The following is a 25,703-nucleotide window of genomic DNA, read 5'->3' on the forward strand; positions in this document are numbered from 1 at the left end:
GTAGTAGAGTAACCGATGAAATGTAGAGTTGGCTCTGGAGTATCCCAGAGGTCAAGGGAATGGGACATGCGGTTTGATAGGTAAGATAGATGGAAGGCCTTAATGGGCCCCAAGAATAGAACGGTCACAATGGGTGTGATGCATGATTCATCACGGCAACCAAGCTGGAAAGTGTGGGAAGAGAGGAAAGAAAGCAAGAGAGAAGAAAGAAGACGGGGTGTATAGAGCGGGCGCACGTGACCCCGTTCCATGGGGAAAGTGGCAGCGGCATCTCCAGCAGGCGACCGTCGGTCTTTCTACTCCCCTCCCGTTGGCCATCGCTGGTCCTGGATTTTCGATTTATTCGCTCGTATAGTCATTCACCATGAGTGTAAACCCCTCCCCGGCCCTTGAAGCGTGCTCCTTCCCCTTAACTAATGGCTGGGTCGGTAGCATGGAATCCCCCGCTACAGCGCCAAAGAAGAGCGGTCCGAGGAAGCATACCAGCAGGAACTTCGGAAAATTGAGAGTTACCAGGAACTCGATCAATTAGTTCGCGCCAAGGTAGGTTCGCATCCGGCCCACAGAAGGTGTCAATAGTCCCGGATTCTGATCAGGTCCAGATTGCAGAGCGTCAGTATACACCTGAAACGCTAGAGAAAATATCCGAATTACTGGGCAGAAACCCGGAGTACTACACCGTGTGGAACTATCGACGCCAGGTTCTGCGCCATGAGTTCTCACGAGCACTGTCAGATGACTCGGAAGATTCTCCGGCGGCCGATCAGATTACTGCCTGGATGAAAAAAGATTTGCAGTTCTTGATTCCGCTTTTACGCAGCTTTCCTAAGTGCTATTGGATCTGGAACTACCGGCTATGGCTGCTTGACGAAGCAAAGCGCCTGCTTCCGCTCCCTGTCGCCCGCAGGATATGGGAAGAGGAGCTTGCGCTCGCCGGGAAAATGCTGAGTTTGGATAGCCGAAACTTCCATGGTTGGGGTTACCGGCACTTCGTCGTGCAAACGTTAGAGCACCTGACGTCAAAAGAGACGGGCAAAGATAGCATGGCGCAGACGGAATTCGAGTATGCAAAGAAGATGGTGGGCGCAAATCTGTCAAATTTCTCTGCATGGCATTATCGCACGAAGCTCATCCAACGGCTCTTGGACGAGCAATCCGCCAGCGACGAGGAACGAAGAAAGATACTAGACGAAGGTAAGGTCACTCCTTCAGCCCTCTCGACCGGCGCGTTGACTAATGAGACACGGCTCTGTAGAGCTTGCACTGATCCATCGCGCCCTTTGTGACCCGTACGACCAGTCACTCTGGTTTTACCACCAAAATCTGATGTGCACTTTCGACCCTGCAGTCGCGGGGCAGACGATGGCCCCCCATCTGAGTGATTCCGAGCGGCTGGAGTATCTCCGACGAGAGATGGACGAGGTCGAAGAGATGCTGGACGGCGCCGAGGACTGCAAGTACATTTACCAGGCGCTGATCGACTGTACGGTGTTGGCGTCAAAGGTGGAAGGCAGCATGAGCAGCGATGACCGACAGAAAGTCCGGGGCTGGGTCTCCGAACTGAAGCAGCTGGACCCGCTGCGACAGGGACGATGGCTAGATTTCGAACGATCGCTGTGCAGCTGAGGGTCATCCCTTACCTCGATGCATGTAGGATGTAGGCAATGATGAGCTGGGTCTACGCCATCTACTTATAGAAATCCACGCCGACGACGGTGATGCGCATGACGAAGAGTCTGATGAATAATTGCCTTTCAATAGTTAGACCCGCCCAGCGAGTCCGTGTGTGTCCAGGGATCTGCTGCAGGAATGAGGGAAGGGGGAATTCGGAAGTGTTTCAGAACAACAAGTGGCCACAGCGCCGAACAATTGGCATTTGGACGGAGGATCCCTGGGACGAGAAAAATCGGCAGAAAGAACGAAAGATCAGGAACGCTCCACTGCGCTGAGTAGACCGACCGGAGCGCCAGGGAAGTAGGGAATTAGGGACTTAGAGAATTGGGTTCGAACCTACCAACTCCCAAGTGGTCGGAAGTAAACACAAACGGTCGAGAAGCCGCCAAGCTTTCATCCTCGACGCTGCGACTCGCTGCCTCCTGCAACGTCCTCCTCCATCCTCTTGGACCCCACGGAAATTCCCCAAAATCCTCGGATTCCCATTCTCACTTGCATCCAATCTCACGGGGCTCCTTTCTCGGGGGCGAATCGAAGTTCTTGCGCCCTTCCCCCCAAGCTCAGGAGGCCCATTCCACCGGTGGCTTTGGGTCCCATTCCCTCCATTCCATCTACACCTCCCCCCTTCTTCCTCCATCCATCCATCCTGCGCTGGCTGGCGGCCAGTCCACGGCTTTCTTTCAACCTCCCCCTTTCTCCTTACCATGGACCATCCGTTGCTCTAAATCCTGACTCCGTCGACTTTAAATCTTGTGTGGTTTTCGCCCGTCCGTGTCTTGTTCTCCTGAACTTTTCAACGCTCCTGTTTATCGATTTGTCCGAACTGTCCCTGGGGCGAGATTGACCACCGCAGAATATGTCTTCCTCTAGACGAAACAGCGGAGATCATGAAGGGGTGAGGAACCGCCACTGTCTCAGGTTTCATGTGTCAACGTCTGACTGGAATTTTTATTTTATTCTAGGACTCCTTCGACGATGCTCCCGAAGCACCGGAAGTTCACAACAACCTCTCGGTTTCCATCCCCCAGAGTTCTTCAACCCGTTCCTTAACAGACAGTCCTCCCAGTGGCTCGGCGTCCACTCCTCAGCAGACAGAAGTTCCGGCCTTACCCTCCGAGCCCCAGGGAGAGAACAACAAGAGCGACGAGGAGGCCCATTCGGACGATCAGTCGGAAGCCGAAACCCCCCGTAAACAGAAAGCGCAGAAATCTCCCCTCCTGACCGCCCACCGGTTGTCTACGACGTCTCTGGACGATGTTAATTTGGCGGGTGGGAGCAAGGATGATGAGTGGCCTAAATCGGAGGACCTGGCGCCGGAATCGAAGAACGACACTGTTGCGGCGGTTCCATCTAGAGACTCTGTATCCACTCAGAACTCGCAGAACCAGGTCCCGCTAGTCAATTCACCGCCGGAAAATAAACTTCCAGCTCCTGCACCGCCGGCGCCTCTCACGCGGAAACTCACCGGTCCGTTTGCGTGGCTTTCTCGGAGTTCGACGTCGAGTAGGGAGGTCAAATCGCCGCCTCCACAATCGGACCGCCGGAATACCGCTGCTTCCATCTCAACAATCTCCAGTAACCCTGAACTGGCTGGCCGATCCAACGACGAAGACGCGGACGGGAATCGGAAGCCGAGGCGCAACAGTTTAAAGGACCAGTTCAAGCTGCTCAGAATGCGGGAAGAAGGGCTGGCTCCGGAACATGACGAAGCAAGTGTCACGTCAGGACGTGCAAGCATGAGTCACTCCGCCGGAAGTCCTCCCAGCATCCCAGAAAAGGATGCGAGTGGCTCGACGGCAGCGCCTCGGGCGGTTTCGCCGGCGACCTCGCCGCCCAACGGAACGTCCACGGTCAATCCCAATCTCGCTCCGGGAACCGTGTCCGGATATTCGACCTCCGCGACCGACGCGTCGGCCCCTGTCGACTGGGAGCTCTGGCAGCAGCTGGTCAACAACGGTCCGCAGGCGCTGAAGGGGACCAATTCGGAAGAGTTGAACGCCGCCATCAAGCGAGGTATTCCGCAAACGATTCGAGGAGTGATCTGGCAGATTCTAGCGGACAGCAAACCGGTCGAGGTCGAGGAGACTTACAGGGAGCTCGTCGCGCGCGGTACGGACAAGGAAAAACAACGGACTCCCAATGGCACCGTCAATGGGGAGAAGGATTCGGCCGCCTCTTCATCGCGATCGTCCATCCGATCGGAGAATTCTACCTCCATCGCTCATTCAAACTCCGGATCCTCCTCGAGCCCTTCCCAAGAAGTGGATTCCGAGAAGCTGGCAAAGGAACAAGCGGCCAGCGAGACGGCCCGGAAGAAGAAGGCAAAGGACGATGCTGCGGCCCTGCAGAAGCTGGAGAAGACCATCCGCCGGGACTTGGGCGCCCGTACGAGCTACTCGCGCTACTTTGTGTCGCAAGGGAACCAGGAAGGTCTTTTTGGCCTGTGCAAGGCATATGCCCTGTACGACGAAGCCGTCGGCTATGCCCAAGGCATGAACTTCATTGCCATGCCATTGTTGTTTAATCTGGACGAAGTCGAGGCGTTCGCTCTTCTAGTGAAGCTAATGAACCAATACGGGCTGCGTGAGCTGTTTGTTCAGGATATGCCTGGACTGCACCGCAGCCTGTACCTCTTTGAACGCTTCCTTGAGGACATGGAACCCGCACTCTGCTGTCACCTTCGCCGGCGAGGGGTCAACCCGCAGCTATACGCTACGCAGTGGTTCCTTACTCTTTTCGCCTACCGTTTCCCCTTGCAGTTGGTCCTTCGCATTTACGACCTCATCTTCGAAGAAGGACTGGAGACCACGATCCTGAAGTTTGCCCTTGCGATCATGCGCAGGAACGCGGAAGCTCTGCTGGACATGAAAGACATGACGCCATTGACCGTCTTCCTCAAGGAGCGTCTGTTTGATGTCTACATCGACAAACAGCCTTCCGCATCTTCCATTCTCGAATCCGGATTCTTTGGAAGCTCTGGATCCGCCGACAAGGAGGTCTATCGGGCGGATATCCTGGTGCAAGATGCCTGCGACGTGACACTCGAGCCGGGACTGATCAGCGCGTACACTGCCGAATGGGAAGAAAAAGAGCGAACCGAGAAAGAGCGCGATGCCGAACTTGAAAACCTCCGACACACGGCCTCCAGCCAGAGCTCTCGTATCCGGCTATTGGAAGAACAGGCCGAGGCATCGGACAAGGAACATGTCCAACTCGCGTCGGAGCTCGTTCATCTCAAGGTCGAAAACGAGGAATTGACTGACCTGAACGACGCGATGAAGATGCAGGTGACCGAACTCAAGATCGTGGTGGATAAGCAGCCCGCGGAGGTGGAAGAGAAACTCCAGACCGAGATGGATCGGATCATGAAGCGCAACGTGGAAGTGCAGAACGAAAACCGTTCCCTGGTGGAGCAGATGGCCGAGATGGAACGAGAATTGGTGGAAGCGAAGATGAAATGGGCGGAGGTAAGCAGATCACCCTACATGGGGATAACTCGCGACCACATCCAACTGACTCGGTTCACAGATCCACGAGAACCATGAGAACTTGAAACAGAAATGGAATGATCTCCGCAAAGCTCTTGGCTAAACCCGGATGGATGAACTTTTGGTTTGTATATTTGTTGGCCCTCGATATCCGGAAACAGCCCTGCTCTCGCCGGCCCATCTTCCTTCCCTCTTGCGACTTTGATTTCGTGTACATTTAACAGGTCTGGGCATCTGTTCTGTTCACAGCAACTCCGGGCGAGGATAATGCTGTCATTGTATCATCATCTCTCTGTTTTTGCATCTCTCTTCACCCCCTTTGGACATTGCGCGAGCTCTCGACTCGCGATCGTTATGATCCGGCATCGTATGAAACATTCCCCACGCCATGTATCGGTGCGCCCACCGATTGATATTGTCTCCCTTCTAGTTGTTCTTGTTCTAATTAGCACCGATGCATTTTCCATGTATGCAGTGTATATCATGAAATAGATCTTATTCAGGATATGATATGAAATCATACAAGCGTTGTCCAACTAGCAAAACCAAGTCCAATCTATCAAATCCATATATCATATATAACAACCCCCCATAACGCTCTCCAGTCCTTCAGCAACTAACCCCACCAACGACATGATATCAAATAACACTCTCAAAGTATGTCGACAGTATATCCTCCTTGACCGGCCCCGCCACCGCCCTCAACGCCTTATGCGCCTCGCACTCGGTCTCATAGTACTGCATGTCCTCCATCGACGCGAACGTCGTCTTCACGGAGACATTGAAGCCCTTGTTGCGGGGGTCCGGGAACGACTGGCCGACAGCGACGTTGGTGATGTATGGCTTTCCGTCCTGGCGATGCGTTACGGATGGTTAGTCTTGCTTTGACTCGAGGTGGGTTTCAAAGGTCCAGACTCAGGCTCATGCGTACCTTGACGGCTGTTTTCGCAAGGACCTTGTACTGCTCTAGGACGCGATCCCGGTCTGCGTCGTTGGGGATTTTGAACAGAGTGATGCGTTCGATGACGGGCATTTTTGTTTCCTTTCTTTTCTCGTTCTCTTTGTATCTGTTGCTTGACTTCTGTTTTGAGGAGTTAAGGTGGATGAATGGATGGATGGGTTCACTTTGGGTTTGTGTGTTTGCGTAGAGCGAGGAAACAAGGCGGAGGATTACTTCGATTCCGGTTCTTTCCCGGTCCTTTTATATCACATCCAGGCGCTGCGGGGTAGTAAGCGCGAGAAGATTACGATTACAAAAGGATCCAGGACTCTGACGAGTCTCACAGTAGGAACCAGATAAAACTCCGTAAACTCCTTGGAAGCGGCTTGCCTCGGAGTTCCCATTCGGGGATGGCGGAAGGACGGCGCGATTCCGCGCAGTCGGGTATTTCTTTTGCAGCGCTTATACTTTACTGCGTACATGGGACGCGTTCGAACAAACGAGAATGGGTTTAAATTCCTATGGTCTGTTTATAGATTCCCCCGTCGGGCCTGCTCGCTCTCAAACGCCTCAAACAAGCTCTTGAAATTCCCGGCGCCGAACCCGTCGAAGTTGTTCCGCTGGATGATCTCGATGAACACCGTCGGCCGATCAAGAACGTGCTGGGAGAAGATTTGAAGCAGGTAGCCCTTCTCGTCAAAGTCCACGAGCACCTGAAGCTTCTCCAGCAGGTCGATGTCTTCCTTGAGCTGTAACCCCACCGCAGATAATCGCTTGCGCAGGTTGGCATAATATTCACCGGGTATATGAAGGAATGATACGCCCCGCTGCTTGAGGTGAGAGACGGTTGTGACGAGATCCTGGGTTCGCAGGGCGATGTGCTGCACCCCGGCGCTGTTGTAGTAGTCGACAAATCTGTCTCTTGCATCAGCTTGTGTGTGGGTTGGTATTTCATGTTGGAATGCCTTACTCCTCGATCTGTGATCTTTTCTTGCCATGAGCCGGCTCATTCATTGGCATTTTGATCACTTCGTTGGGAGACGCAACGACAATCGATCGCATGGCAGAGTACTCGCCACACATGCTATCGTCATCTACCGTCCAGTATCGGTGGAAGTCCAAGCAGTCTTCGTAACTTTTAAGCAGTCAGCAAGTTATACCATGAACAAATGTGCTTTCACCATACTATTTGACAACCTGATCGACTCCGTTCCATGGTTGATTACCCACACAATGATCAATATTGACAATGTCGATTTCGGGTAGAAAGTCATTAATGGGGTCGTCGTCGGTGATCACTTCATATCCCGGCAAAAATGGTCCAGTATATCCTTCCCGATTGACCAGGGTGTGCGCCGTGTCCGCGTACGTCCCTATCGTCGCCAAGGTAATCGAGCCGTTCCCATTCTTATGCATTATTGTAGGAGGCAAAATAGAAGCTGCGCCATGATCAACAGCTTTCCTCCAAACAGTCTTGATATCCCCATCGATCCTAAAAGCAACGTCCTTGACTCCGTCACCATGCTTCGTCAGATGGTCATGTATTTCGGCGAGCAGTTCCTTATCCTCCTCAGGGACACGGCCATCATCTTCAAACCTCGGGGCACAATTCGGTGAGGTGAGAACAAAGACCGTATCGCCATTGGAGATCACATATGATACAATGGCCCGGGAGCCAGTTTCAGGGCCGCGATATGCAATGTGCTTGAACCCCATCCGCGCGACATAGAAAGTGGCCGCCTGTTTAGCATTCCCAACGTACCAGGCGATGTGGTCGAAACCCACATATTCGGGGCCTAGGTTGGAGGGGAAAAGACTCTTTTCGAAAGCAGGGGGGACCACCATGGTTTTAAGGTTCTGTTTTGAGAAATGTGAAGACGACTCTGCGACTGACAACTTGGGTCCAGGGCCACTAAATATCCAGATAGCCAGATCCATAAAAGGTAACTGCACCGCTGAGGCTGAGGCCCATGAAATCATACCAGAGCTTGATGAGGACCGAGCTTATTCTCCAAGTTTGTGCTTCTTTCAACCTGTTGTGACAAGCTGGAGACGCCACTTCCGGTCGCCGCAGGTCATAGGAACCAGGCCTGGTCTGGCAGTCAAAGGCGCTTCAAACGGTTCGAGAAGAGTCTGGAGCCCCAAGCCTCATGAACAGTTGGCCATTCATTTCTTGCACACCGCCGATCAAAACCTGCGAAGAGGAAAAACCAAACAAGCCATCCACTCTCCAATAATCGATCGGGATCTCAAAGCTTCGGAAAACCACCACGTCATTCTCTTAGATCAACTGTCATTGACAGGCTCAGGTCGATTCTTGAAGAGTAATTTGAACTTCACGATCTCAACGATTTCCAGCTCTTCACTGTCGGTATTTGGTCGCTTCTGAACCACAGCAAGCGGCTGCGGTAGTTTCTTCACCTCCCCCGTCATCCGCTGGTATCTGCCAACATATAGATAAACCCGTTTCATCCACTTCGTATCGTCCGGAAGAGTAGTTTGGGGCGAGTAGTCCGGAAACATGAGCTTGCCGATCGGGGTTTCGAACGCGGGGGTGTTGGGATCGATGGAGTCGCTGCCTGCCCCAGTCGGATCGGACTCGTCGTCTTGGCCATCTTGAGACGGCACGTTTATCGTGCCCTGTAGCTCAAGGATTGCGAGACCAGAGGGGGTCTGAAGCAGTTGGGGGAGGGGATTGGCGGGGGAAGAAGGGGAACCGGCCGCGGAGGACGCGTGAGGATGGAGAGGGATGGAGGGCATGTTGCGGAGGTCTGCGCCAGAAGCTGATCTTCAATGTTATGTAGAGTTAGAGCAATAGGGCTTGCACGTCGAAGCTGACACTAAGCAATGTTTTCTTGGAAGCCCGAGTCGAAAATAAAACCGCACGTTGGATGCGGAGAAGAGGATTTTGAGCAGCGGAAATTAGCGTGTTGGGGAAGGGTTTATTTTATCTCCACATGATCTTATCAACAAACATCTACATTGAAGCTGCCATGCACATTGGCCACTGGGAAATCGCCCCTATTTCATTCACTGGAGATGTTATTGCATGTAGGGCTCTCTAATGATACAAACAGTATGGAATAGTGAAGAGCAAACCAAAATTTACATCGAGCATACTACAACTACCACGACAAACTGTAAGAGTGGAGACACAAAAATGAAAGAATATCATGAGTTCAAAAGCCCCTCCAGTGGTTTGCATGAGGTCGATGAGAGTCCCCTGGCAACTTCCTGTATGTCTCTTGGCCTACAGTCGCTGCCCCAAGCAGTCATGAAACCCCATACACCTGTGCCATCGACCCTCCTCCCCAGCAGACAAAATCAGAAAACCACCCATCAAAATGTCGCATACGGCCTCCAGAAAATGGACCTCAGACGAGCTGAGAGAATATGAAGCCTACAAGAGAGTTTCAGATCATTTTCAGCATATTGCACCCAAGTCACCGGCTTTGCCAACCAGCCTTGAAGAATGGATCGCGCATCGAAGGGCCATGGTTGAGGAACTCAGGACAGCCGCAAAACGAAAGCTCGATCATTTGGTATCAGGATGCAAGAAGAACAAAGACAAAACCAAGCCAGCATTCGGCGGCAAGAAGTTTAATGATGGTCGATCGTCCGTGCTTGCCATGCAATCGATTTGGGCGACATCCTCAGATATCGAATCAGCGAGATCCCACGCTCCATGGCCAACAAATGCTGAATTAAAAGAAAGCGGCATCTATCGAGCATCTTCCGGACAGCGACGCCTCATCCCTCACCCTCGTATGGATGCGAATCCCTCGGTGGATTGGAAAGACAGATCCCTGATTGAGCTCTTCCCTTTCGATGACCCCAGTCAGAATAACGAACGAAGGAAGTTTTCTTGAGTTTGAACTGCTCGAAGAGCTGGATAGATGAAGGCCGCATTATCGACAATTGTGGGCCATCGACATGGTTTAACGCCAGGGAGCAGATGGAGTGAACCGTGCACCTCTTTTTCTTTTCTTTTCTTTTCTTTTCTTTTTGTTTTTTTGGGCATATGCAGACCATTTGCTTTCATCAGATAGTTCCTGCCTGAATACTTCATAAACCATGGCATTCATTTCACTGTGTTTCTTCCTTCAAGTGGCATTTAACTGCGTGGTCGGTAAGATATATTCGCTACTCGTAGGCAATGAGAGTGAACCTGGAACGAGCCTGAGCCGCGGGTTGTATAAACTCCCAAGCGGTTACTGCTATGCATATGTAAGAAACCGGTGCTCAGGCCTCAGCATTGAAGAGCTTGTCGAGAGCGAAACATCACGTTCTTAAGCATTAATGGTTGAGGGAGCCTGCTTCATGCGCGCGGAGTCTGAACAAAGGGATGTTTTTTCCCCTTATGGTTCTTTGGCACTCCAGGCCTAGGGGTTATTTTTGTAACAAGCGTTTTCGAGGTTCCGAAGACCTTTGACGGCTTCATTTACCACTTCTTCTCCGGAAGTTCCAGCAGGGCCCTGCATCTTCCCATAACGCAGATCGCTCATTTCGCCGACCGTAGAGTTGAGCTCGGAGAGAAGGTTGCTCGCGTCTTTGTCCACCCCCTCAATGTCCTGCTCAATGCTTGAACAGGCTGCATCCATCGCGGACAGGAGACTCGACACGGAATGGTATTCCCGGGGGCTGGCAGATGCCTGGCCGAAGAGTTGAATGTCTAGATCCATTTCGCGCTGATCATCTGCACTCAAGCCATCGACGCCGGCTTCCATCATGGCTTTGCGAAGATCCGCTTTTTGCGTCTCCCCTTGATCAATTTCCTTGTCGATATTCTCATTGACCAAATCCATGTCTTGCTCGCGTAGCTGCTGCAATTCGCGATACAGCACCCTGACATGCGGATGAGACCGCAGTCGTTTCGGAAAGAGCTCAGTGAATTTTTGCAGCGACATGACAGTCGGCAATGAAGCCGGCGTCAAAAGAAAATTACTCAGAATTGATGATTCGGAGGGGGCCATGCTGGTAGATCTGGGCAATGCGCCTCTTTTCCCCACTGTTAGACCCAAGAAATTGTGATCGAAAATTCACTTGTAGAGAGTCCAGCCAGGGTCTCGTGGTACTTGGGGATGAAGGACCGGGAGAAGTTGAATCTGTGATGGCCGGAGCCGCCATTTAGCCTTTTCGGGAGGCACGCGTCTTCCGCTTCCTCGCTTCCTTGGCTTCTTTCCTCCGCACGCGCCGAACAACGGTCTCCCATCTTCATTCGCATCGCAAACCGGACTCCTCTTCCTGGGTCCTGCCATTGTAACTTGTATCGTTGCAGTTGACGAAGACTCGAGGGATTAAGAAACAACACCCTCCCTATCATCCTTGCTCACTGGCTGTTTGAAGGTGCGTGCTGGCCTCCCTATCTGAAAAGCCACACCTTTGATATATCGGCTTACAGATCATTCTAGCCGTGTTTTAAGTCTCTCTGTCTTGCTTCATTGTCTCCTTTACACCTGGACTGGCAGTATTGTCTGTTGCGAGCGCGTCAAAACTGCAGGTTCTTGAAGAAATCCTAGCTGCCGACACGGCGGTGTCGCTTCTTTACCTCTGCCAACATCTGGTGGCTCGGAATTATCCGTTCTACACTCTCTGCCTCTCTCCCACTCGCAGGCTCTCGCGATAAATCATCGCTATCCCGCCTCAAGATGGCTCCAGCAGCTCAAATGACTTACCAAAAAGACGAAAAAGTTCTTTGCTTTCACCATGAGATCTTGTATGAAGCCAAGATTCTCGATGTAAAGCATACCGTTCCCGACGACCGCAAAAGCCCATACGAGTATCTGGTCCACTATAAGGGCTGGAAGAACACGTAAGTGGCTTTTCACTTTGTTTTATGGATCCCTCCCTAGTTGCAGGTCTATTGCTCAGAGCAAGACCCAAATAATTGCAGTACGTTGCACAGGTGTGGATGCAACTAACATTACAATTTTCAAATCATTCCAGCTGGGATGACTGGGTCCCCCAAGATCGTCTACGTAAATTCACGGAGGAGAATCGAGAATTGGCCACTACTCTTCGCCGAGATGCGGAGGCCGCTTACCGCCAGAAAAACACCAAACCCTCCGTGAAAAGGCGGAGAGGCTCCGATCCCAGCTCTGTCCGGGGAAGCGAGGAGCGCCAAATGTCCGTTCCTGGTCGCAACAATAAGAGAGCCAGAGATAATGACATCGAAAAGGTATGCCCTCTTGAATCTCCTCTTCCTGTTCGCGCAATATCGGGTTGTTTTTACTAGGCAATTGCCATGGCGATGTCCAAATTAAACTCCTCGCAAGGGTGAAAGGAATATAAAGACCGATTGTAACTAACTAGGTTCAGGAGGACAATTTCTATGTTCGGCCATCAGTGCGAATTGTCATCCCTGATAATTTAAAGTCCCTCCTCGTGGATGATTGGGAAAATATCACCAAGAATCAACAAGTCGTGGCGTTACCCGCGAAATGCTCAGTGAATCAGATCTTCGAGGAATACGAAGCGGAAGAAAAGCCCAAGCGGACGACTGGAGCTGACACCGATGTCCTCGAAGAGGTGATTTCGGGTATCAAAGAATACTTCGACAAAGCTCTGGACAAGATCCTTCTCTACAAGTCTGAGCGCGAACAGTACCGCTCTATTCGCAAGGAATGGGAGAAAGGCTCTGGGGATCTGGCGGACAAGTCGCCCCTTGATGTCTACGGTGCCGAGCATCTGACCCGACTCTTTGGTATGTGCTCATCTATTCTTCCTCTGCCTTGTTCCATGTTTAAACATGACTAATAAAACGTAGCCACTATGCCGGAACTCATTGCGCAGACAAACATGGATCTGCAGTCCACCAATCGACTTCGTGAAGAGCTTTCTAAATTCACCCTCTGGCTGAGTAAAAACTCTAGCAAGTACTTTGCAACGCGCTATTTGAACATGAGCAATGAGTACGTCGAAAAGGCCAGGGGTGTTCCGAACCCGAATCCCGGAACCGCCACTTCGAATTTGGTTTGAATACACGTACTTGGAGGTGATGGAAGTTTCATTTGATCAATATCCCTACTATTTTAACTATCATCTTCGCATATCTTCTTTTTCTCTCTCTTCCTTTTCTTGACCTGATGTCGGCTGCGACAACCGCAATATTTTGTCTACCTTGGTGGGACAAGACTTGATGTGAACTGCGGTTTTTAATGAATTGGGATTACGTGTAACATAAGTATAGAACTGGCGAACTCTGGACGGATCCATTTTGCTTGATGCAGCTGTTTTGAATTTGTTGTCGAATTAAGACGTAGGCATAAAGGTCACGGATGTCGTAAGATACCGATTTGCTACTAAACTGAAGCAATCCAAAGCGTGACTCTTCCCAGACTATAAACGAGAAGAAAACGAATAAAAAGAGTAAACGCAGCCATCGAAATTTTACCGGACGTCCACCCGGGACTCCTAACTAATTCATCAACATCTCCTTTTTCTATAAACAGATTGTTCGATGCCACATCAGCACGAACAAGAAAGAAAGAAAAGAAAGCAACATAGAAAGAGAAAAGAAAAACCAAGACATAAACACAAGAAGAGAAAGAAAAAGAAGACGATGGCAAAGAGCACCTAATAGCTTTCACCCGCTCCCTTCCCTCCCTACACAACCAACTGCCTCGCATCGTCGACCGCACATCTCGCGACCCGCTTCAGTTCCGGCTTCCAGTCTGTCTCGCGGTATCTTGTCCAGGCGCTCAGCCCGTCGGGAGACTGGATGCTCAGCGTTTCGTACCCCTGCTTGATGATGCGGTGGACCTCGCGCGGGCTGAGGTTCTTCTTCTGCGTGGCCGGGATGGGCGCCGTGCCTTGGGCGTTGGGCTTCGCGTCGGCGCTCTGATCCGGGTTGAACAGGAGGGTGTAGAAGTGGGTGGAGACGGAGATCAGGGTGTCGATGGCGGCGATGTGCACGTCTTTGGTGGTGGTGGTGGTGGGGTCGGCCTTTGAGGGGGTCGTGGTGGAAGACGAGGGCTTGACGAGATAGACGTCGCGGAATTTGGAGATGATGGGGCCGGTCTCGACGAGCTTGTAGAAGAGATCGTCGTAGGAGGCCGGGTCGGGGAGGAAGGTGTCGCCGGTGGAGACGCAGAAGGCGATCAGGTCGACGAGCGTGGTGGCGAGCGTGTCGATGTGCGGGCTGCCGGAGAGGTCGGAGACGTAGGTGGTGAGGAAGCGCATGAGGGAGAGCAGCGTGCGCCAGAGCTCGGACCAGTGGTAGTTGAGGCGGATTTTGTTCATGGATAGGTATGTGAAGAGGCGGAGGAGGATCGCGATTGCTTGGCTGTGGAGGGAGGAGGGTTAGTTCAATGTCTTGGGATGAATGAAGGAGAGCTGATGGGTAGGAAGGGAGGTAGGTACCTGTAGAGGTTGATGTCTAGACGTCGGCGAAGGTTGTGGGAGATGGTGTCGATCATCATGTCAAAGATGGCGGTTGCAAGGACGCGGTCTCCGGTGACTAGGGGAAGATAGGGCTGCCTCTGTCGACAGAGACGGATCTTTCGTTTGGTGTCCTCGGTGCAGAGTTGCTTGCATAAGGAGGAGTCCTCGGCAAGAATGCGTAGAGTGAAGAGATTGAGCTCGGCATATTGGGCCACCCGGGGTGATCGGTAGGCGTGCTGCAGGAGATAGGATGTCACGGAGAGAAAGGTCGCGAACGGAGTCTCCTCGTTCTCCTTTTCAGGGCCAGAGGTGATGAGATGATAGCCAAAGAGCTTGTTCGCATTCGTAAAGTCGTAGGTAGCTAGGAGGATAGCCGCCTGTTGAGCAGGTCTGTTTAGAGTGTTAGCGAGACCAAGCTCTACGAATTGGGCTTCCTCCTTTAGAAGTCTTACAGTGCTGTGAACATCTCCTTTGTCTCTTCCGCAGTAGGAGGACTAGAGCGGTCTCTCCTATTGGGCGCAAGCACGCCCAATCCGAAGTAGATCAGAGTGCTAATCAACGACCACCCTTCGGGAGCGTCATCCTGCACGGCAACGTAGCCATTTCTCAGGGCGCCACAAGAGAGACCGACCCCGTTGACGATTTTGCGAATGCTTGCCTCATTGACGAAGTCATCAAGTCGGAGCTGGTAGGGGTTCTGAAACTCAAATTTGTTGTAATTTGCCAACAGCCCCAGAAGGAGAAAAGGCTCGAACCCTTGAATAGGAGTCTCCGAGTCTTGTACAAACTTGAGGGTAGGTCAGCCTTCAAATCCACGAGCGGGCAAGCAGCGCGCTGTAATAAGTTTGGGAGGCAAACCTTCATGAGTGACGGGAATAGGTCACGATGTGTGAAGTAAGAGACGAGACTAGTCTTGTATGCTCCACTGATCATGGCAATGGCAGTTTTGATGGCCTTCATTCGGAACTCAACTTCAAGAGGGTCAATATACTTGCTTTTGAGAGCCTACGATTTAGTCCCGGATCACTCACAGTTGCCACCATTGCGGATGATGCCATCCAACACGCTAACGAAGTGCGAGATGACATGGTCCACGTCGTCAAGTCCGGCTAGAACGGTGATGATGTCCGAACTGGGATTGGTATACTTCTTCCTCAAGACACAGGCTAGAAAGACCATCAAGGTCTAAGTCACTACTTAGAGGTTGAAGCACAATCTCTTGCGCGATGTACATACCTCGAGCGCATAGGAGTCCACCGGCTTGATGCCTGAAGCTGCCTCACGAATTGCGCGAGTAAAAAGTTGTTGGGTTTGAATCTGGTGACGAGTTAGCAAACCGATAGGTCATGATAAGAAACATCAAAAAATTTGATACAAAAAATAAATCAGTACGAGAGATGGGGACCAATGGCCTACCTGCAAGTTCAGAGTCTCATCGGGACTGAGCTGGTCCAAGATGGACCGGAGCTGCGCACGATCAGGCGGCAACAAGAAGAATTCCTTCCAAAACCCCTCGGAGGGCTCTGTATAATCAGACGTCTAGAGGACATGTTAGCACGACATGCATCGAAGCGAAGGCGGGCGGGCATACTTGGAATAGGTTCTCGTATAGTTGCACGATCTTAGGTTTGAAGTAGTCGGGTCTACTTTGCTGGGTTAAGGGGGATTCCATGATGTTAGATAGGACGTTCGACGATCCGCACAGAACATGGGATCATCGCTAGCATGGCAGAGAGAACCGGAAGTCCAAAGGGGATTGGATAGCGACCGGATGCGAAGCGTGGTGATAATCGTTCTATCGGTTTGATCCACGTCGCCCGTCGTATTATTCTCGCCCTTTTTCGGCCTTTTTTGGGGGGTGTTCCACACCAGCCACGTACGCCATCTTTCTGCACCAGCCACATTTCAATTGCAGTTGGCGACCGGTACGGAGTAGAGGTATCAAACTACCGACCATATTTTGTGTACGATAACTTAGGAGCTAATTTCTTAAATACTTTTTTCCCCTCTCAATTTCTATAGGTGACTTTGGTCGTGCCTCTTCATCCTCATACTTTACGATGCCGTAGCGACCGGCAGGGGCGATGACATAATAAGGGGTAAACGAGGCCATCGAAATCAATCGCATGAACCGCGAGGAATTGCGACAGGAGACATTACGTAGTTCTCCGGACTATGCAAAATCTGCCTTCAGCCCTGTGTCATATAGATTGCACTCCTCCCACTCCGTCCCTCCTGGGGAGTCGATGGAATCCTGCCGATCATCGAAAACGACCGAAAGGCATTAGTCAGGGTGTCTGCCTGAGGCCGTCCTCGGGAGGAGAAGGGACGGGCAGACCAAATCCGGTAACTCGGAAAGTCGAGCCCAAGCAATGGTCAGCACGGCCTGCGGTGCAACCAGGGCGAACACCACCAACCCGCCCTGCTGCGACCGGTAGAGACGATCCTTCAGTTCGCCCGATGAATCATGCGGACCTGAAACTCTGCGTACTGGATTGGCCCCGTCAGATGATAGAAGTGGCGCCACCGACGGTGTGTAGAAACGCCTGGCCGCTGATTGGCCGGCGGTCTCCTGGACCCGGGGCTTTAGCCGACTGTGTCCGCCTTCAAAACAGAACGCAACTCACCTTCTGTCCGAATCCCTTCAATCTTCAGACTCCCTCCCACCCACTGGCTACCCACCGTGACACACCACTCTCTCGCATGCAAACATAGCATTTTCTGGCTTCTATACCCATATAGAGCACCTCAGTTATCATCTCCAGATTTTAAACACACCATGTCGTTCTGCAGAGCAGCCATGCACCCGGTGACATCATCCGCCACAATGACCGCCGCTCTGAGAAAGCCCCCCACCACCCTGTCAACGAGAAGCCTTCGTCTTTTCTCCTCGTACGGAAACGTTTATGCCTCCTCGAGGCGGGACATGCAGACCCAGACTGCCTATCGCCCGCACTCCCTGCCTACCTCCTTCCCTCCGCCTCGCAACGCTGGAGTTCCCGACACCTCGATCGCTGCCGATTTCCCGTCGACTCCTTTCCAGCCTGCACCAGGGAAGCCAGGAACTTCGTCAAACATCAGCTACCGTGAGAATGAGGCGCAAAAGTCGAAGCCCGTCGAATCCAAGCCCGCCACCGCCCCCAAGGCCGCGGAAAAGCCCCGGAGGAAGTTGCGCCCTCGCAAGGCCGCGATGAAGCTGACTCCCCTGGCGATCGAGCAGCTCCGTAAGCTTGTCTCCCAGCCGGACCCTAAGTTCATTCGAGTCGGCGTGAAAAACAAGGGCTGCTCGGGTCTCGCCTACCACCTGGAATATGTGGAAAAGCCAGGAACTTTCGACGAGGTAGTGGAGCAGGAAGGCGTCAAGGTCTTGATTGACAGCAAGGCGCTGTTCAGCATCATTGGCAGTGAGATGGACTGGCAAGAAGACAAGCTGAGCAAGCGATTTGTTTTCCGGAACCCCAACATCAGTAGGTCTCCTTCATTACTATTTGACTATTTGACTCTGAACCCATTACTAACGCAATTCATCAGAGGAATCATGCGGATGCGGCGAATCCTTCATGGTCTAATCGATTAACCCGGTCTGATTTTCTATCCGGCTTTTTTGCGGAGTCCCTTTTAAACGGTGCATCGGACGGCGTTCTTAGATTACGGATGGTTCTTGGGTTTCCGGTTTTCTGTTTCACCACATTGTTGATATACCTCGTTGATTCCCCGGTCACATGTCGCGCTCATTGCTTATTTCTTTTGTGTGATGCTTTGGCTTTTCTGTCCCCTGCACCCGGCTGCTATGACACCTACCGGGTTGTATGCCAGGGATTTGTACAATATTAATGATATCGGAATGAAAGAAAGGATATATCATAACAATGGCCTTTCTTTTTGTTGTCACGGCTGTCTGTGCTTTGTTTGTACGCATTAGCGCTACTCTCATGTTTCGTTGCTCGTCTTTCTTCCCCGACGTTTTCCGCCAGCGGGACAAGTTTCCCGATATGACGTTGAAAGGACCGGAAAGGAACACTACCGAGAGACTCGTCGGTTATTGTACATGTAAAATGGCTCAAAATCCAAGATTGGGACTAGTCGCTTTTAATGCTGTTTCACATCCCCAGTCTTTCTATAGTCTGTAGTATGTAATGCTCTCCGGGGTTGTTCCCCTACTCCATCGTCGGCATCACGTGCGCCAGCCGGACTATCGGAGCGGCTTATCGAAACACCTCCATTTGGCATTCCAGGATCGTTTATTTACATTCTCGATCCCCAATAATATTAACACACAGCTTGCTCAAGCACTGTCCGATCCTTTCATGAGACATGACAACGCCGTCGTTCTTGACCTCCAGCAAAAATGAGGAAGACCCAGCACCCGACCCTCTGTACCTTACGATCCGCTTCTCAGCCTCGATAGCCGACCTCCCTCTAGAAGTTCTATACCCCGACACCACCACCGCAGCAGGCCTGAAACAATTAATCCGCACCCGTCTCCCCTCGAATCTCTCCTCCCATCGCCTCCGTCTCATCTACGCCGGTCGCGGCCTCGAAGACACCGCCGCCCTCGCCACCTCCCTCAAACTCCCTCCATCTCCCGCCCGATCGCCCAGAGTCCCGCACAATGACGACTCCGATAACCCCGACGCCCAGAGCAACGGCAAGAGCAAAGGCAAAGGCAAAGGCAAAGCGCCGGTCCGCGAGCCGCCCCGTCTCTACATCCACTGCTCCATCGGCGACATCGTCCTCTCGGCAACGGACCTAGCCGCAGAAGCCGCCGTGTCGTCGACGCTCCGACAAGCGCCGGAGCAAGACGGCGCCCCCGCGCAGCGTTCAGGCCTATACACAACACTCCACGGCCAGCGGTCATTACAGCAGCAACAGCAGCCGGATGGCTCCACCACGACGCCTGCCCCCCGCGGCTTCGACAGGCTGCTCTCCGCCGGGTTTACGGCCGCGGAGGTCTCGGCGCTGCGCTCGCAGTTCATGGCCATTCAGTCCGTGTCGCGAACGCCCGACACGATGCCCTCTGGGGCGGAGCTGCGCGAGCTCGAGGACCGATGGATGGACGAGGGTTCATCGTCCATGGCGGCTGGGGCGGGGGGTGGTGCGGGAGCGTCGTTGACGGACGACGACGATGGCGGGTTTGGGGCCGGGTCGAGAGGCGCGATGGATGATATGCTGTGGGGGGCTGTGATGGGGTTTTTCTGGCCGGTGGGATGTGCGATGTGGTTGAGGCGGGAGGAAGGGGTTTGGAGCTGGCGGAAGGGATTGGCGGTGTTTGTGGGAGTCGTGGTTAATGTTGCGTTTGGGGCGATGCGGATGATGAATTGAGAGGGTGACGTTGTTTGAGACTTGCTGTGAAGTGAAGTTGTTATGCTGTACATACTACCGATGATACCCCCTCTACTTGTTGAACCAGAAGCTATTTGATTGAGTCCACGAGGTAGTTTCTTCGAGAAGCTACAGACATCAGAGCTCGGCGAATAATATCATACAATGGTTCCGTGGCAGTCGTGGTGTATCTGCGACTGCAGGCCAAAAAATGTAAAATGTCGTAAGATGGAGAAAGAATATTAAAGCAACGCCTTCGCAACGCCCGTCAAAAATCCGACGCTCAATGGAACTTGCTGTAAATAACAGCGACAATCAACAAGACCAACACCGTAATAATCGCAATCGTAATTATCCGATTCGTAGCCATCCTAGAGAAAAGACGAAGAGTGAACGTTAGTAACCGCCATCTACCAAGGTCAAGGTCGATGGATATCGCAAGCGACAGGGCTTCAAAAGGTGACAGTACCTACGGGCCATTCCCCTCAAAGTCTTGATACTGGTGTCCACATATCCTTCACTTTGCAGCAGTCCTGACCGGGTATGCATAATCGTCTCCCGCTGCTGATTCAGATCAGCCAGCGTGTTGCGACCGATGTCTTCGGTTTCGAGAGCGATCCGCTGACTGTCCCGCAGTCTGTTGGAGCTGCGCTCCAGACGGTCCGTGCCGGACAGCAGCTGCTGCCTCTGCTCCAGATGCTCATCCTGAGGGTCGTCGGTGTACCGATCGCCGAAGAGCGCTTTGCGGTCGTCCGAGAGAGACTTCAGCTTGCGTTTGGACTCGTCGACATCCGAGGAGTAGTTGCGGAATCGGACGTTGACTTTGGATCGGGCGGCGGAGGGGATGTTCTGCTTCTCCAGGCGCATTGAATCCAGCTGTTCCAGGTCTTAGCAGTGAAGGAAGAAGGGAATGGGGATGTCCTTGGTCCTACCAATTCGGTGGCCTCGTCCAGAGACTGCTCCGCGGCTCTGATTGCGGACTTCCGTTGTTCCCCGCTGGACTCGGCGATCTGATCCAGCTTCTGGTTCAAATCGGCCTGTATGAGCTTCAACTCGGTCTCGTAGCTACTGAACAGCTCCGAGCCGGCATCGGTATCCAACGGGTTCGACATTATGGTGGTTGAGTGTGATTCAGGGGGGATAGGAGAGGGTGTCTGTGTGTCTAAGTTGATCTCTCGACCGTATCTCTAGGCAGACGGGAACTGTGGCCACCTTATCTAGCGGTGGCTGGTGGCTAGTGGCAGTATGTGGCTCGGGTGAAGGGACAATGGATCGTAGGTGTATTCAACGGGTTGCGAAGAAGGACAGGAGGTACGAGACTGAGACGGCGTCGACTTAGCTCGGAGGGGGCGGATGATGACGCTGCTGATGACAGGGAGACGCTTAATGCATTCTTGTGATGGATTGATTGACGGATCAATGAAGGGGCCCACGTGACACCCGGCCGAGGTTGATGTTTCCGTCGGGCATTTTCTCCCTTACAATCATCCTTGTCATTCCTTCAATAATATGATCGAGTTAATGGCTAATTTACTGCCAATCTCACGCCTTCCGTCATTGACCTCCGAAGTACTGCGGACTGTCCATGTGATCTGCATGCAGTGTCGTATTTCCCAGGTTGCAAGCGCTGAGATCGCCAGCCGCAGATGACTATTAACCTCATACCGGACCGGTGGAGCACTTATTGGACCCCCGTAATCCAGTTCTCCATATGATCTGGGCCAATAGGAGGCCGGAATACCGTCATAATTGCCATTCATCTCTGGGGAGTCTCCTCCTCCAAGCTACTGCACTGCTTATTACCTATCATCTGATATGATCACACTCGACATCCACATGCGGATCGTATCAACAAAACATTGGGGACTGTGGATGAATTAATAAACGATCTCCTTGGCCTCTTCATTCATGCTTGATATTTGCCTATCTGTCTGGATTGACTTCCTGGCCCCCGTCCGAATATTTAATGTGCTCTTGGGAAGAGACAAAAACTATACACTTTTATTTTGAACACTGCAACTTACTGTCAGCGCACGGTGTTCCTCAGATAATCTGACCGGCATATTTACAATCCAACCCAGAAATCTTTGGCTCCATGGACAGTCCAAAGCCAACAAGCTCTTATCCTCATGCCGCTCCCACATGCTGAACGCGTCGCGATTATTGGAGGTGGTTGCACTGGAATTACCTGTTTCTGGGCTCTACAGAACTCTGGACATGATGTCCACTTGTTTGAGGCGTCCGCAACCTTGGGTGGCCGCATCAAGGCTATTCCCTATGAGCATAATAAGAACCGAGTTGAGGTGAACACGGAGTCTCCCTTGTTCAACGTTGAGACCTCTCGTCAGTGCCATTGTGCTGGACCCCATTCCAGGGCTAACGTCAAGTACAGCCAACCTTGTTTCCCTGCTTAGCCATCTGGGAATTGTCACGTCGGCAGCGCCATGCCACTTCAGCGCATCAGATGGCGACAACACTTTTCAATGGTGCGGCAGCTTTTTGAAGAGCATATTGCTTAGCCCTTGGGTCTTGTTCAATATTGAAACATGTCGCCTCTTGGTTGACCTTATCTGGCTAAAGTGCTGGGCCTTGGATGCATTGATCTCCAAATCCTGGGTTTGGGCTTTCAGCTCTTCCGACTCCCATGCCTCGCTCAGTACACATGAATACCTTTCAAATGAGGGTTACTCGAGTACCTTTTACGACAACTACCTCGCACCATTACTCTCAACATTATGGAAAACAAATGCCGGCAGGTTTCTTCCGCAACTTCCTTTCGACGCTCTCATGCATTGCTTGAATGACCATCAAATTCTTTACCCGCGCCGAGTGGCGCCCAAGTGGCAGCGTATAAATATGGGTGTGAATCAGTTTATCAAGACAATGACCAGAGAATTCCCCCCCGAAAAGATCCATCTCAAGACCGAAGTCCGCGAAATATCCCCCTTTGGCAAAAAGCGATACAGTCTCCTTACATCTAGTGGTGAGCAGATGTACTATGACCGCGTCGTTTTTGCTGTGGATAACCAAGAAATAATGCGATTACTCCATCCAAAGCTTAGTGTTGAAGAGAGGGAGATTATCCAGAACTTCAAAACAGCGCAGAATATTGCTGTTCTGCACTCGGATTCACTGGTATGTACTCTCTCATTCCCGCTGTTGCGATATTATCATACACTTTAAATTCCTTTCTGCTGTCGTAATAGTTGCTTATTGCCCCGTTAGCTCTCACCGAGTGTCTCTCGATCATGGCCGGCACATAACTATATCATAGCCCAGAGCAGCCTTAAACAACATCATTACAGCTCTACCTTTGACCCGGCATCCGGTAAATCGTCGCTCACACACAATGTGAATACTCTCCAAGGTGTTTCAACCTGCCTCTTCGGTCGTGTCTTCATCACTCTGAACCCGTTCACTCCGCCACACCCTCATCTCGTTCAAAGGGTATGGGAGTTCACCGATTCGGAGCCCAGCCCCGAGTTTCTCTACGCACAAGCTCGGTTGCCCACAATCCAAAACAGGCACGGCCTTAGCTATGGAATCCGCTGGACAGGTCGCGGCTTTCTGGAGGATTCGATCACCGCGGGCCTGGAGATTGCGTTTGATCATTTGGGTGCGAAGCTACCCTTTGAGGTTGACCATCGACATGCTCTAGACTCGTCGCCGCTGTCCCTGGATTTGGGCATGACCGAACACCTCGTCCGATTGGTTTTGATCTCGGTCCGGATTTGTTTTCAACTTCTTGAGCTCGGTTTGATTCTGCTGGGTGCCCCGGGGTTGGTTTCCCCGAAGACCAGGACCCTGGCAAAGCGTTGGAATAAGGATAGAACATTCGATCTGAACTGAGTTCAGATATTTTTTGGGCGGTGTATATACATCCAAGCAATGAAAGCATATAACAACCTACGAGTATCGTGGAGCAGGGAAGTGGACGTAATAATTGGGTCCAATTGACATTAACGTAAAACAGCTAGACTCGTCTTTCCGATACATGAAAACATCACCGACACTTGCCACACATGGTATACAAATCATTGTCCTTTTTCCTTTGTTTTTAGAGTTGCACGACCTCGTCTAACTTCGATATCCTATTACCTCGCACACAACGTCGCAGCATCCAGCAACCAATCTGATCTTCCACCTAGAGGAACTTGTCGCTGTCCTGGTTCACGATCGTCGCGCTTCTCTTCGCATCGAGGAAGAGATCCTCGCACTCCGCGACGTCGGCCTCCTCGATACCTCCCGGGCGTCCGTTGACACGCGCAAGAATGCCGGCGGGGGTCAGCAGCTGCAGGGCATACCGCAGACTGACCTTGCTGCCGTGTTCGGAGACCTTGTCGAGGGCGGGGTCGGTGATGTTGATACCTTCTGTCTTGGCGCGCAGACGGATGATCGTCTTGATTTCGTCGGGCGTGTAGGGGTGCGTGGGAATGATGAGGAGGCGGGCGAGGAGGTCGGAGGGGATGCCGTGGGCGGCGGTGACGTCTTCGGAGCCGCGGATGACGGTGTGGCCGCGGTTGGAGGCAAGGATGACAATGGGGGAGATGGAGGATTCAAGGGCCCGGTTCAGGTATGTGAAGCATTCGAGGTCAAGCATGTGGACCTTAAGAACGACAGCCAGTTAGTGGGAAATCTGAAAGACCGGGGGAAGTTCGTCTGCATACCTCATCGATGAAGAGAACACCAGGGACAAGCTCGGCAACGCCCTGGTCGATGTAGCGGTTGACCACCGTGTTGATCTCCTGGCGCAGCTTATCCGTAATTTCGGTCTTCCTGGGCTTCATCAGTTGGCCCATCATGCTCATGACATCCTGTCCGCCCTGTGGCCGGGCGTTGGCCATGTCAAGGTCATGTAGCGTCACATCCTGCACAATTTCCTTCTTCTTGTGGACCTCTCCCTTCGGCACAGGGACGTATTCTTCGGCTTCGAGATCGAATTCGGTCGCATAGGCGTCGGATCGGCCCACTCGCTTGCAAGTTCCAGTGTTCGCTTCAATGTAGATGACGTCTCCGACGGTGACTCGTTCTTTCTGGATGGCTTCGTAGATGCTGGGGTCCAGACGCAGCTTCTTGGTGCCCTTTGCGGACTTCAATCCGATAATCAAATGGCTGATTGTCCGACCGTAGCCTCCCAATGGGTTTTCGGTTTCTTCGGGCGTGAGCTCCGTCACTTCACCTTCGTACACCTCTTTCGTTTCACGCACACGGAGACCTAGACAGATGTCAGTCTACCCAGTATATCCGATTCCAAGCATGTCCAGTATTGTCGCATACCGATGGCTCTCCGGAAGTTCTCCATGAGCGCCTCAGTCTTCTTCACTTCGGCAGAGTAAATCTCACTGCCCACGATGGGGCAGAACGGGACCTTGGTACCCAGTTCTTGCGACACGGCGAGAGCAAGGGCCGTCTTTCCAGTTCCAGGACCACCAGCCAGGAGAACGGCACGTCCGGCCATCTTCTTCGCTTTAATCAGGTCCACCACGACACCGCATGCCTATCGCAGAAGCCGTGTTAGCTACCATGTTGAGGTCTTCCGGGGCATCGAAAGAGAATGCTGCGAGGGAAGAGATTGGAAAAAATGCGCACCTCACGGGCAGCAGCCTGACCGATGAATCCATCCCCAGACGACTCGGCATTGCCGTCAGAACGCAATCCAAGACCCTTGATATGCGTGTGGGCGGCCGTTCGATTCTCGCGCGAATTGCCCTTGACTTCGCTGATCTGAACCATGATGGAAGGAATGCGACCTCACTCGGAAGTCACGGGGTGGTGGGAAGATCAGGGGCAAGATAACCGAGGATGAAGAATTCGCGAAGAAAAGGAATCCGAAAGCGAGACAAAAGGCCGACGACGTAGAGAAGAGAAAGCAGACGGTGATTGCTGCTGGCCGAAAT

General features: G+C 52.2%; 12 protein-coding genes across 12 annotated transcripts; 6 read left to right on the forward strand and 6 right to left on the reverse strand.

Moving 5' to 3' along the window:
• The first annotated feature begins 313 nt into the window (after window positions 1-313).
• On the forward strand, window positions 314-1,955 carry P170DRAFT_398782 (Rab geranylgeranyltransferase BET4). The gene is made up of 4 exons (XM_024846246.1): window positions 314-370; window positions 433-543; window positions 603-1,194; window positions 1,256-1,955. Exons 1-4 carry the CDS (start codon window positions 365-367, stop codon window positions 1,624-1,626), a joined length of 1,080 nt encoding a protein of 359 aa, XP_024710286.1. The 5' UTR covers window positions 314-364; the 3' UTR covers window positions 1,627-1,955.
• Window positions 1,956-2,115: 160 nt separating this feature from the next.
• On the forward strand, window positions 2,116-5,344 carry P170DRAFT_398786 (putative GTPase activating protein (Gyp5)). The gene is made up of 3 exons (XM_024846247.1): window positions 2,116-2,569; window positions 2,637-5,141; window positions 5,203-5,344. Exons 1-3 carry the CDS (start codon window positions 2,531-2,533, stop codon window positions 5,263-5,265), a joined length of 2,607 nt encoding a protein of 868 aa, XP_024710287.1. The 5' UTR covers window positions 2,116-2,530; the 3' UTR covers window positions 5,266-5,344.
• A 300-nt stretch (window positions 5,345-5,644) lies between these two features.
• On the reverse strand, window positions 5,645-6,403 carry P170DRAFT_432508 (Dabb family protein). Its single transcript, XM_024848277.1, has 2 exons — window positions 6,094-6,403; window positions 5,645-6,014 (listed from the first exon to the last, which is right to left on the reverse strand). Exons 1-2 carry the CDS (start codon window positions 6,193-6,195, stop codon window positions 5,802-5,804), a joined length of 315 nt encoding a protein of 104 aa, XP_024710288.1. The 5' UTR covers window positions 6,196-6,403; the 3' UTR covers window positions 5,645-5,801.
• A 229-nt stretch (window positions 6,404-6,632) lies between these two features.
• On the reverse strand, window positions 6,633-7,947 carry P170DRAFT_421613 (4-hydroxyphenylpyruvate dioxygenase family protein; the record flags this gene model as incomplete). Its single annotated transcript, XM_024847375.1, has 3 exons — window positions 6,633-7,017; window positions 7,073-7,237; window positions 7,289-7,947. 3 exons carry the CDS (start codon window positions 7,945-7,947, stop codon window positions 6,633-6,635), a joined length of 1,209 nt encoding a protein of 402 aa, XP_024710289.1.
• Window positions 7,948-8,388: 441 nt separating this feature from the next.
• P170DRAFT_442920 (uncharacterized protein) lies at window positions 8,389-11,075 on the reverse strand (the record flags this gene model as incomplete). Its single annotated transcript, XM_024850498.1, has 2 exons — window positions 8,389-8,885; window positions 10,505-11,075. The coding sequence occupies 2 exons, from the start codon at window positions 11,073-11,075 to the stop codon at window positions 8,389-8,391; spliced, it is 1,068 nt and encodes a 355-aa protein (XP_024710290.1).
• Window positions 11,076-11,284: 209 nt separating this feature from the next.
• On the forward strand, window positions 11,285-13,332 carry P170DRAFT_452530 (MRG family protein). The gene is made up of 5 exons (XM_024851282.1): window positions 11,285-11,448; window positions 11,514-11,914; window positions 12,049-12,280; window positions 12,421-12,805; window positions 12,869-13,332. Exons 2-5 carry the CDS (start codon window positions 11,751-11,753, stop codon window positions 13,078-13,080), a joined length of 993 nt encoding a protein of 330 aa, XP_024710291.1. The 5' UTR covers window positions 11,285-11,448; window positions 11,514-11,750; the 3' UTR covers window positions 13,081-13,332.
• Window positions 13,333-13,707: 375 nt separating this feature from the next.
• Window positions 13,708-16,523, reverse strand: P170DRAFT_483765 (ARMH3 family protein; the record flags this gene model as incomplete). Its single annotated transcript, XM_024853910.1, has 8 exons — window positions 16,076-16,523; window positions 15,901-16,023; window positions 15,721-15,801; window positions 15,512-15,669; window positions 15,343-15,478; window positions 14,937-15,271; window positions 14,464-14,874; window positions 13,708-14,386 (listed from the first exon to the last, which is right to left on the reverse strand). The coding sequence occupies exons 1-8, from the start codon at window positions 16,154-16,156 to the stop codon at window positions 13,708-13,710; spliced, it is 2,004 nt and encodes a 667-aa protein (XP_024710292.1). The 5' UTR covers window positions 16,157-16,523.
• A 740-nt stretch (window positions 16,524-17,263) lies between these two features.
• On the forward strand, window positions 17,264-18,053 carry isa1 (Fe-binding Fe/S cluster assembly protein ISA1; the record flags this gene model as incomplete). Its single annotated transcript, XM_024847376.1, has 2 exons — window positions 17,264-17,951; window positions 18,016-18,053. The coding sequence occupies 2 exons, from the start codon at window positions 17,264-17,266 to the stop codon at window positions 18,051-18,053; spliced, it is 726 nt and encodes a 241-aa protein (XP_024710293.1).
• Window positions 18,054-18,608: 555 nt separating this feature from the next.
• On the forward strand, window positions 18,609-19,918 carry P170DRAFT_432515 (DSC3 family protein). Its single transcript, XM_024848278.1, has one exon. It carries the CDS (start codon window positions 18,799-18,801, stop codon window positions 19,804-19,806), a length of 1,008 nt encoding a protein of 335 aa, XP_024710294.1. The 5' UTR covers window positions 18,609-18,798; the 3' UTR covers window positions 19,807-19,918.
• On the reverse strand, window positions 19,900-21,233 carry P170DRAFT_432516 (v-SNARE protein VTI1). Its single transcript, XM_024848279.1, has 3 exons — window positions 20,739-21,233; window positions 20,276-20,682; window positions 19,900-20,177 (listed from the first exon to the last, which is right to left on the reverse strand). Exons 1-3 carry the CDS (start codon window positions 20,916-20,918, stop codon window positions 20,090-20,092), a joined length of 675 nt encoding a protein of 224 aa, XP_024710295.1. The 5' UTR covers window positions 20,919-21,233; the 3' UTR covers window positions 19,900-20,089.
• A 291-nt stretch (window positions 21,234-21,524) lies between these two features.
• P170DRAFT_432517 (uncharacterized protein) lies at window positions 21,525-23,703 on the forward strand. Its single transcript, XM_024848280.1, has 3 exons — window positions 21,525-22,149; window positions 22,199-22,941; window positions 23,032-23,703. The coding sequence occupies exons 1-3, from the start codon at window positions 21,936-21,938 to the stop codon at window positions 23,653-23,655; spliced, it is 1,581 nt and encodes a 526-aa protein (XP_024710296.1). The 5' UTR covers window positions 21,525-21,935; the 3' UTR covers window positions 23,656-23,703.
• Window positions 23,704-23,743: 40 nt separating this feature from the next.
• Window positions 23,744-25,688, reverse strand: rvb1 (RuvB family ATP-dependent DNA helicase pontin). Its single transcript, XM_024848281.1, has 4 exons — window positions 25,396-25,688; window positions 25,084-25,303; window positions 24,474-25,021; window positions 23,744-24,412 (listed from the first exon to the last, which is right to left on the reverse strand). Exons 1-4 carry the CDS (start codon window positions 25,537-25,539, stop codon window positions 23,951-23,953), a joined length of 1,374 nt encoding a protein of 457 aa, XP_024710297.1. The 5' UTR covers window positions 25,540-25,688; the 3' UTR covers window positions 23,744-23,950.
• Window positions 25,689-25,703: the final 15 nt, after the last annotated feature.

The sequence above is a fragment of the Aspergillus steynii genome (assembly GCF_002849105.1).
Source record: "Aspergillus steynii IBT 23096 chromosome Unknown P170scaffold_1, whole genome shotgun sequence".
Classification (NCBI taxonomy): domain Eukaryota; kingdom Fungi; phylum Ascomycota; class Eurotiomycetes; order Eurotiales; family Aspergillaceae; genus Aspergillus; species Aspergillus steynii.

What these genes read in the sequence shown, in the direction of transcription:
- P170DRAFT_398782 (XM_024846246.1), top strand. An exon ending in ATCAATTAGTTCGCGCCAAG is followed by an intron (nt 544 to 602) that starts GTAGGTTCGCAT and finishes GATCAGGTCCAG; the next exon opens with ATTGCAGAGCGTCAGTATAC. An exon ending in AAGAAAGATACTAGACGAAG is followed by an intron (nt 1,195 to 1,255) that starts GTAAGGTCACTC and finishes ACGGCTCTGTAG; the next exon opens with AGCTTGCACTGATCCATCGC.
- P170DRAFT_398786 (XM_024846247.1), top strand. Translation starts at nt 2,531, where the DNA reads ATGTCTTCCTCTAGACGAAACAGCGGAGATCATGAAGGG. An exon ending in ACAGCGGAGATCATGAAGGG is followed by an intron (nt 2,570 to 2,636) that starts GTGAGGAACCGC and finishes ATTTTATTCTAG; the next exon opens with GACTCCTTCGACGATGCTCC. An exon ending in CGAAGATGAAATGGGCGGAG is followed by an intron (nt 5,142 to 5,202) that starts GTAAGCAGATCA and finishes CTCGGTTCACAG; the next exon opens with ATCCACGAGAACCATGAGAA.
- P170DRAFT_432508 (XM_024848277.1), bottom strand. Translation starts at nt 6,195, where the DNA reads ATGCCCGTCATCGAACGCATCACTCTGTTCAAAATCCCCAACGACGCA. An exon ending in TTGCGAAAACAGCCGTCAAG is followed by an intron (nt 6,015 to 6,093) that starts GTACGCATGAGC and finishes ACGCATCGCCAG; the next exon opens with GACGGAAAGCCATACATCAC.
- P170DRAFT_452530 (XM_024851282.1), top strand. Translation starts at nt 11,751, where the DNA reads ATGGCTCCAGCAGCTCAAATGACTTACCAAAAAGACGAAAAAGTTCTT. An exon ending in TATAAGGGCTGGAAGAACAC is followed by an intron (nt 11,915 to 12,048) that starts GTAAGTGGCTTT and finishes AAATCATTCCAG; the next exon opens with CTGGGATGACTGGGTCCCCC. An exon ending in GCATCTGACCCGACTCTTTG is followed by an intron (nt 12,806 to 12,868) that starts GTATGTGCTCAT and finishes AATAAAACGTAG; the next exon opens with CCACTATGCCGGAACTCATT.
- P170DRAFT_432515 (XM_024848278.1), top strand. Translation starts at nt 18,799, where the DNA reads ATGACAACGCCGTCGTTCTTGACCTCCAGCAAAAATGAGGAAGACCCA.
- P170DRAFT_432516 (XM_024848279.1), bottom strand. Translation starts at nt 20,918, where the DNA reads ATGTCGAACCCGTTGGATACCGATGCCGGCTCGGAGCTGTTCAGTAGC. An exon ending in TGGACGAGGCCACCGAATTG is followed by an intron (nt 20,683 to 20,738) that starts GTAGGACCAAGG and finishes GACCTGGAACAG; the next exon opens with CTGGATTCAATGCGCCTGGA. An exon ending in TTGAGGGGAATGGCCCGTAG is followed by an intron (nt 20,178 to 20,275) that starts GTACTGTCACCT and finishes TCTTTTCTCTAG; the next exon opens with GATGGCTACGAATCGGATAA.
- P170DRAFT_432517 (XM_024848280.1), top strand. Translation starts at nt 21,936, where the DNA reads ATGCCGCTCCCACATGCTGAACGCGTCGCGATTATTGGAGGTGGTTGC. An exon ending in GTTCAACGTTGAGACCTCTC is followed by an intron (nt 22,150 to 22,198) that starts GTCAGTGCCATT and finishes CGTCAAGTACAG; the next exon opens with CCAACCTTGTTTCCCTGCTT. An exon ending in TTCTGCACTCGGATTCACTG is followed by an intron (nt 22,942 to 23,031) that starts GTATGTACTCTC and finishes TTGCCCCGTTAG; the next exon opens with CTCTCACCGAGTGTCTCTCG.
- rvb1 (XM_024848281.1), bottom strand. Translation starts at nt 25,539, where the DNA reads ATGGTTCAGATCAGCGAAGTCAAGGGCAATTCGCGCGAGAATCGAACG. An exon ending in GAACTTCCGGAGAGCCATCG is followed by an intron (nt 25,022 to 25,083) that starts GTATGCGACAAT and finishes ACATCTGTCTAG; the next exon opens with GTCTCCGTGTGCGTGAAACG. An exon ending in GTGTTCTCTTCATCGATGAG is followed by an intron (nt 24,413 to 24,473) that starts GTATGCAGACGA and finishes GTCGTTCTTAAG; the next exon opens with GTCCACATGCTTGACCTCGA.